At 40.8% G+C, this 9,349-nt stretch overlaps 1 protein-coding gene across 1 annotated transcript; it reads right to left on the bottom strand.

Annotated features, from left to right (window-relative positions):
* Positions 1–3,328: 3,328 nt before the first annotated feature.
* OPN3 (opsin 3) lies at positions 3,329–8,706 on the bottom strand (the record flags this gene model as incomplete). Its single annotated transcript, XM_010149684.1, has 3 exons — positions 3,329–3,592; positions 7,060–7,311; positions 8,387–8,706. Coding segments are annotated over 3 exons (836 nt in total), but the record flags the coding sequence as incomplete, so codon positions are not given.
* Positions 8,707–9,349: the final 643 nt, after the last annotated feature.

Below are 9,349 nucleotides of genomic sequence, written 5' to 3'. Positions count from 1 at the left end.
GGCTCTGAGGCTATCATGGTACTCACCACATCTGCCACTTCCCTTTGCATGACAGAATCACAAAAGTTCTTACTAACTAGGTTATTTGAAAACTTCATAATGTACCCTTCTCATCTCTTCTTTGCCTCTCTCGTCACACTTACTCCTTCTCCGCTTTCTTAGCTGCATTTCAGTTACTTTAGGAACAGCTAATGGTCCAAATATTAATGCTAACCATCTTCCTCTTCCATTCCCTGTAATGGGGGAGAGAAAGGTCCCTCATAAGTCTCTGCATCTCCACTGTAATAAACTAGCCAGTTGAGACATCCCCACAGTAGACCAAAGACAGACTTGAAATTTTAATAAAACATAAAAAAAAAAAATCTATAAATAACATAGTGATACTCAGAGACTCTTACAATACTTAAATGCTGTAGCAGGGTGTGAATTTTGCATCAGTGCTGCACTTACCCACAGAAAATAGTTAAGCTTAAAAGATCAGCAAATAGGACTGCAGCATGCTAACTTCACATGGTCATGCTCAGAAAGCTGGTGACACTTTACAGGCCATAAGAACAAGCTACCTCAAACAGTTCACACAATATATCAGTTTAGGCCACCAATTTACACAAAGTAGCCAAGATAAATTTACAACAATTTTTAGTGTTTAGTTTCAATATATTGTTACATAATTGTTAGTGTGCTATATATTGTAGTAGTAAATATGTTGCACATCAGTTATTAAAGAAATCATATACTGTTAATTACTCAATTTTAACTTCATACATCTGAATAGTGGATAGTTTCTCTTTAGAGACACTATACTTTTTCTTGACAAAGGTCAACCGGAATCCTGAAATGCTATTGTTTTCTCGGGGCCTAATGCTACCCTTGAAGCTGTATCCAACAAGTGACAATACCAAACCACCTCCCTCTCAATGGCCGGGAAAAAATATTTCAACAAGAACACATTGATATAAATAAGGTACATTTAATCACTCATCGAAGACTCAGTGTACAGAAAATACTAAAATGCCAAACAGTTTGTTAAAAGGACAGAATCATGACATGGAACACTAATGTACATCTTTCTCCCTTTGTAAATACAGATGTGCATAGACATAGTGATCACTGGCTGAAAACGTAGTTCTTGACACTGCAATGAACATGCTTCAGTAAGGGCAGATCTTTGACATGGTAAGACAACATATCTATGCATTTGTAGCAAAACAAAACCAACATTTGAAAGAAACAAAGACAAATATTTATCATCTGCTTTCTCTCACATCACGTGATTTAATCTAGAAATCAGAGTGGACACTGGATGCACTTTTAAACATGACACAGAGCCAGTTTACCAGTGCTAAAGCTCTAGAGGGGTGCACATGTAAGGAATCTGCTTCTTCAAAAGCATGGGGACAAGCACAAAGTCAGTCACCTGTTCTGGGCTGAGGTCAGAACAGCTACTTCCAGGAACTAGCTGAAAGCTTCTACTTTCAGACCCTGATTTTTTCCTATTTATTTTCGAAGTTTTATTCTTGACTGCAGGTCCAATGGCTGCAGTGCCAACAGCTATCCAGCATGTTCCTTTTAGACCTTTCAGAACATTTGTCCCCAGAGGAAGTAGTTTTTTAATTGCTTTTCTTACAGCTTTCAGAGAGATGGAAAAGCTGCATATTGCAGATCCACACTGCCCATTTAGCAGACTGAAGCAGAGAAATTACACTGGTGCAACAGATGTGGTAGAGAACCAGCCACCATAATTCAAAATTAGTTTTCTAGCTTATTCACCCAAAGGTGACAGAAAGCCATGTCTGCGGCGGAATCCTGTCACCATTCTGTACCAGCAACACTTAACAATGGGGGGGGTGGTGTATAAAACTATCTGTTCCATTTACTGAGCTCCAAGACAATCATTACATTCACATTGCAACTTAGGCAAAAGTTACCCTGTTCTTCTCTAACCATTACTTTCACCAGAGTGCCAGAGGAAGTTCACGACTAATATAGGATGATGCTCCTGTTCCATATACAGAATAAATGGATGCAAGATAAAGATGCATAAAACACACATTGTAACAAAAAAGAAAAAAGAGTAAAAATCTGATTCTCCCTTTTCACTGACCTTTTTCACTGGTGCTTTGATTTACATTATTTTCTTCACTATGTAGCTCAGGGGTCCTACGAGGTAGCACCAAGAAAACGGCTTGTTGAGTACACAGAGACAGCTTCCTGGGAACTCCTGGTTTAACCATAACCCCAGTCATTGTCGACATCACTTCTACCACCCCTCACACCCTGCAAATCACAAATTCAGACCAATTAACTGCAGCCAATTTCAAACGTTCCTCCCTTTTCCCTGATAATTCGGCACGTTGGCAATGCTGCAAGTTCAGGGATCACAGGATAACTGAAGCTGGAAGGAATCTCAGGAAATCTCTAGCCTGATTTATTCCACTGCTTGCCTGTCCTTGGGGTGAAAAAGCTTTTCCTTATATCCCATTGAAATCTCTCATTTCAGTTCATGCTTGTTGTCTGCGATCCTTCCACTATGAATCACCTTGAATAGCCTGGCTGCATCTTGTTGAAAACCTCCCCGTCTCTGTTGGAAGGCTGCTATTAGGTTCCCCTGAAGATGTTTCGTCTCCAGGCTGGTCAAGTGCAGCTCCCCCAGCCTCTCCTCACAGGCCAAGTAGCACAACCCCTGACAATCCTGAGGGACTCCACTGAAGTCTACAGATGTCTTTGTGTTGGGATCCCAAAACTGGATGCAGTATCTAGATGTGGTCTAACAACGACTGAGTTGAGGGTATAATCAGTTCAGACTATTGGCTCTGATTGTGTCAAGTACAGCCTGGGATGCTGGTGCCCTTCCTTGTTGCCAGGGCACATTGCAGGCTCATACCCTGCTTACTGAACAACAGGACTCCACATCCTTTTCCAGAGAGCTGCATCCCAGGCAGCCAGGGCCCAGCCTGCTGTGCTGCAGCATCGTTCTTCCTTCCCAAACACAGGACTCTGCATTTGCCCATGCTGAACCTTAGCATTTCTGCGAGTTCATTCCTCCAGCCTGACCAAGGTCTCCTGAACAGCAATCCTACAGTATGCTTTAAGAAAATTCAGAGTAAAGACATCCATCAGCAATTTTGGCACAGATGCAGAGATTTCAGTAGTGTGACCAAAACTGAACTGCCTGCACAGCTTCAGATGCAGAATCCCTTCAGTATTTCACAGCTTAAGAATGTGGTCTCCTTTGGCAGCCCACAGACACTGCCACTGAAACCGGTCTCCAATCTAAATGGTCTACTGGCTGAAGTCCATCTCACTCTCATGTCTCTTTAGCTCATCCCTATAGTGGCTTTACTTGGATGACATTTACTTTTGTCCCATTGTGTTTACTGTTGTCATCTATTTGCTGAGCGTCGTCATTGGTGATAATAAAAATTATAGAGGAAGAGCTGAAAGTTACTTTCTTCTTTGGCCTGTCCCCTGCTTTATGAGACATAACTATTGGTCGTATTGGTTTGTCATCCCCTGTTGCTGGTGTCTCTTTCATGGTCCTCTGGAATCTCATCAGGCGAAAACACAGGAGTTGTAAAAGGCATCGTCGAAACTGCAAGAGAATAAATAGAATGAAGATACAACTTCCTAAGCGTTCACTATCGTGTATGATTCCAGTGAACAAACAATAAATTACACAGACTTCTGCGTATCTCCACGTTGCTCCGAGTTAGTTTCAGTGGTGTAACAAACACTTTTTAGTAGGTACTTTTTTCTCCACGTCGAAGAGCTGAATAGGATCACCTAGCCAGTAGAGGGCACTGAAATGCAATTTAATATTTTACCAGCAGCAAGAACTGCAATCGACAATCTGCAAGCAAGAGGACTAGGCTCCAAAGTCTGCTATAGGTATTGCTCTTATCACACACACCTCAAAAAGATTTAAAAAAAAAAAAAAAAAAAATCACACATTTGATCTAGCAGGGGAAGAATGTTCTCAGAAACACTTCACAGGATGATGCAGATGGAAGGAACAAGGGGAGGAAAGGGATACAAACTGATGTTGTCTTCCTTTTGAGTAATTCCAGGGTCTGGAATTTTAACAAAAGCATTGAATGTCACAGACATAAAATGAAATTGCAATGGTTGGTAACACAGAACTAAAATGTTCCCATTGACTATGGAAGGAACAGAAGTCTTTCAGCTAACTAGAAGCCACTTATGATACAGGAAGTCTGTTCTACCTTGTGACTAAATAATGTAAGGTATTCAGTCAAAGCTCCTATCACTATATAGAATAGTAATTCCAGTGGTAGTGCTGTTTTCAATGCTCCAGTTATGGTCTCCCCTTCACAAGGCAAAGCATTCAGGTATGGGGGTTAAAGAATGTACTCATTCAGTAATTCCATGTCTGCACACCTTTAAAGTTCCAATATGATCCTTTTGGGAAGTTCTCAAAAAACTAAGTGGGCAGCTTCCTCTTCTTTCAATAGCCCATAACAAGAAATGCCTGGAATGTATGAAGAGGACTTAAAAAAAAAAAATTAAAACCTTGTAACAACAAACAGGATAGTGGGGTAAACAACCCACCTTTTCTCTGAAAAAGTAGGACATCTTTCTCAACAGGTTTCCATTTAGCTGTGTCAAGGCCTATTCTGTGTTAAGGAGCATTCTGTGTCCTGCACGGCCAGTGACTTTGTTTTAATAGTTATTATGCAAGAGGCTCTGTGACATACCAGTTTGGAACAAGGTTTTGTTATAGCAAATTAATCCTACTCTGACACAGGGGAAGCAACAGGTCCTGCTGAGAAGGGGACCTAGAAAGTTACAAGACAACAGAGAAAGATAATCTGGTGCAAGAGAATGGTCATGTGGAGGCCTTCAAGTTTTCAGAGGTAATCTGGTAGCTCAGAGTAGCACAGAAGTGAGAAGGCACAAGCATGTTAGAACAGGTCACATAGAGGGAGGATATTATAGAAAAGAAATGGGTTAATAATTCCTTCTGAGGGCAAAATAACCTAGAAGATAAAAAATATTATCATTTTGGTCTTAATCTGGAATTAGAGGTGAGTGAGAAGTATGCATCTCCAATAAGCATGTTTAGCTGATTCATACTTATCCTGGCTATGACTTTACTGGCATTGTGCCTGGTACTGGTTTGATTTGCTCCTGAGTATCAGAACCTACAAAATCTTTTTCAGATAAACTACACAGCCTGACATCTAGGTACAGAGTCAGTGCCACTGTATTAAGGAAAAAAAAAAAACACACCCACACCACCACTCAGTTGAAAAATACTCCTTTTGAACATGATTGTTGTTAGCTTCTCAAATCCAGGCCAGCCCTGACACCGCACAGCCATGTAACCTTGGATGAGCCTGCTGTGAAATGAGCTATGGGGGAAGAGCTGCAAATTGCCACGTTGGCCGCCGCTTGCCTTCATTCAGGAATCACAGAATAGTTTGTGTTGGAAGGGACCTTAAGGATCATCTAGTTCCACCCCCCTGCCATGGGCAGGGACACCTTCCACTAGACCAGGTTGCTCAAAGCCTCATCCAGCCTGGCCTTGAAGACAACCAGGGATGGGGCATCCACAGCTTCTCTGGGCAACCTGTTCCAGTGCCTCACCACCCTCTCCGGGAAGAACTTCTTCCTGATACCCAATCTAAACCTCCCAACTTTCAATTTAAACCCATTACCCCTTGTCCTATCTCTACAGGCCCTTGTAAAAAGTCCCCCCCAGCTTCCTTGTCGGCCCCTTCAGGTACTGGAAGGTGCAATAAGGTGTCCCCGAGCCTTCTCTTCTCCAGGCTGAACAAGCCCAACTCTCTCAGCCTGTCCCCATAGCAGAGGTGCTCCAGCCCTCTGATCATCTTTGTGGCCTCCTCTGAACTCGCTCCAACCACGAACATTTAAGCTCACCCTTGCCCTCGGTCCTGGCCTGAGGTGCACTGGAGCCTTTGCCTGGCTGCTCACCTGGCTGATGGGGCACACTGACTTGGCTCTTTTGTCCCTGCAGACTGCTGGCTGGCCCAGGCTGTTGCCAAGCAATTTGCAAACCAGCGTAAGAAATCACAGAGAATTCCATCTCCATAATGTGCTAAGAGGTAAAGAAAACCCAGGGAAATTCCTCTAGCAGTCATTCATGGGTTTTAACCCTTTGCCAAGCCCAAATACCTTCAACTCTACACAGTCTTGGTTTCAGAAGTTTACAATGTGCATGTTACACTTCCAGTTAGTGTTTGGGGTTATAGTGAACCTATTGTCATGTCTAAATAATTTCACCAACCACCAGATTCACTGGTTATCTTCACAGTATTGATGATCTGCAGAGAGATGTATGATGGTCTTGTTTCCACATATTTGACGTGCCACAGATAACTCCAAATACTTCCATCCCTCCTTGCTCTTCAAAGCACTGAAGTGAGCTACCAGCATTAAATCAGTCCTCATGAAAAGCAGACTGCTACAAACCCAGACAAAACTAAACCCCTGTTTCTCATAGATGAGTATGTCTACTTAACAGCATATAATTTGTTTACAAAAAACATTTCACTATCATTCAGTTGAGATTCTGCCTTTGAATACACTGAAGATCTGAGAAATGTTACTGGTTAAATATTTGAAACACTGTGGTGAGTTGTTTGATCCTTGTGTTGCCATAATGGAAAACTCAGAAGCAAGTTTGGGTTTTTTTCCTTAAAAACAGACACCAGATATTCTGATTTTTCTCTGATAGAGTTCTGTTGTGGTAAGGGAGTGATTCAGGCGAGGTTTCCTTGTTGTAACCCATTTCATGGGTAAACTATCAAAACTAGACATTTTGACACGCCTTCCTCTCCCTTGCAAGTGAGTGCTCATGTGTGAATTCAGACATTTAAAATCCAATTTCTGATAAGGTAGTACTGTAAGCACCATCAAGGACTTCAATTCTAATAGATCTTTATCATTTATCCTAGCTGTTCAATTTAAAAAAAAAAAATATCTAAACTTTATAGATTAACGTAAATCAGATCTAAACTTCTCAACTGTGGTACTGGCTACTAGTTATTCAAATACAAAAATCTTTGATGTACCTACCTTTCTACTCATGAAGATATAGATGACTGGATTATAAGCAGTGCTTGACTTGGCAAAGAAAGATGGGATAATAGCTACTGTGGGAGTTACAAGGTTGCTATAGCCGTATGTTACCAGGAGACAGACCACTGCATAGGGCATCCAGCAAATAAGGAATGTGGAGATCATCAAGAAACACATTTTAGCCACCTTCTTTTCATATTTTAGAAGTTTGATCACTTGAACAGTCTGGAAGTCTTCCACACAGCGAAGCTGTAGAAACAAAAGATAAAATGGTAATATAAAATAGCTCAGTATTTTACTTGAAACTTAACAGTTCTAATATTTATAAATATCTAATTTGCTAATTTAGTTTTAGACATTGACACTAAACATTTTATCTCGTGAACCACAGTTCTTCCAGAAGTTTACATCACACTTCTCAGAATTTTATTTTATATGTTATGTGTAAAAATCTAAACTGAGGAAAAAAAAGAATAGCAAATCTACTGGAAAACAAATCCAGCGATATAACAAAACATGCTGCACTTGTATGTATTTTAGAAAACTAACTTGCCCTCATCCACTAGCATAAGCAAGTTCAGTTTACATTTAGTGGTCCTTTGCCTGACTAGTTAGACAATCCTGTAGATTCAAGACACCAGCAACATTTAGAAAGAAGAAAATTTCATTAATATATTTCTCTGTACTGCTCTGCCACTTAGTCTGTCACCCTAGAATTATGAAATGTCTATTTAAAGCAGAATACTAGGCAGCAGGTTCCCAGTGTTACCCGAGTAAGTCATGGGGCATGTACATGAATGTTCAACACTGTTGACCACAAACTTGAATAATTCCAGACTGATTACCCCAAAAAAAGAAACACTGAGAATTTCTGACACTAAAGACGTGGACTGAATTAAAATGGGTTGGTTTAAAACATGGAAAACTGTTCTAACAGGGCTTAATGCCTACTTGGATGAGTTTTACAGAGTTATCTTCTCAAGAGTGAGGAGGAGAAGAGAGAATTCTTTAATCAGGAGAACTGCAAACCGTTTTCTTTTTCCCCTTTCTCAAGGATCTGATGTGGATTACTGAGCATGAGCAGTTCCCTAACCTGCCTCCCACTAAAACTACACAACAAATAGATGATGTTAACTTTAGGTTGGTTCTCTTCCAACCCCACATCCTCTCTAGTGGCACCTGACACGGATGAACTTTAAGCATTCAGAAGTTTGAATAGGAAGCAAGAGTGCAAATTTAGGCTCTGATCCAAGCTACAGATACAGCATCAACAATTTTCACTGAAAATATTACATGAAGAGAAGACTTATTTGAATTAACTTACCATTCTTACCGCATATAGAATATGGCCATAGCAATAAGCCATGATTCCAACAGGTGCTACTAGACAGCCAAGGAAAAAAAGGAGCACAAAGGAGGTATCAGTGGGGTCTTTTGACTTCCAGTCCACTGAGCAACCTAATCCATGGATTTCCAGTGTGTATCTGTTCCAGCCCAAAAGAGGCGCTCCAGTCCAGGCTAATGAGTAGAGCCAGACATATGTGATAGCTCGCCAAGACCAAGAGAAGTCAATCACTTTTGCATGGACTACTCGAATGTACCGTTCATAGGCAAGAACAGTGAGAGTCATAATTGAAACAATTCCTGTAAGAAAAATAAGGAAAATCAATTAAATCATTCACAAACATTGCAAATCGGACTGAAGTTCTCTTGATACAGGTTTCCTTTGCTAGCAGGTTAACTCAAAATTAGCTAGCCCATATTATGAATCTAACACCAATAAGCTTTTTGGGTGACACCCCATTACTCACTAACTATTAATTCAAACAGCATTACTGACTGGAGAACTACTCAGAGTAAGATGCTGACCCATGATGTACAATGGTCAAGAAGTAGGACAAGAAAAGAAGAGACCAAGCTAATACTTCTTCCTAAACGTTATTTCATTAAGTTACAGATCATGCTTCAAGGTTGGGGGTTTTGTTGTGGTGGTGTTGGGTTTTTTTTTTGGGGGGGGGGGCAGGGGAGTTTGTTTGGGTTTTCTTTGGTTTTGGGAGGGGGAGGTTGGTGGTGGGGTTTTTGGCTTTTATTTTTTTTCAAAGACAAAGCTGTCATAAAAATGAGATCATCAGCAATAACAAAATCTGATAAAAACTGGAGGAATTCAGACTTGAGACTGAAGTCAGAGAAAGCCTTCAGCAACTGAAGGCATAGACACACATCTTTAATGTGAATAAAGTGACTAGGAGAATGCCAATTTCTTTCAAGATTTCCTGCAAGACTGTCG

The sequence above is a fragment of the Eurypyga helias genome, unplaced genomic scaffold, assembly GCF_000690775.1.
Source record: "Eurypyga helias isolate BGI_N326 unplaced genomic scaffold, ASM69077v1 scaffold7014, whole genome shotgun sequence".
Classification (NCBI taxonomy): domain Eukaryota; kingdom Metazoa; phylum Chordata; class Aves; order Eurypygiformes; family Eurypygidae; genus Eurypyga; species Eurypyga helias.
The sequence above is the reverse complement of the archived record's forward strand: the minus strand, read 5'-3'. Positions and strand labels throughout refer to the sequence as shown.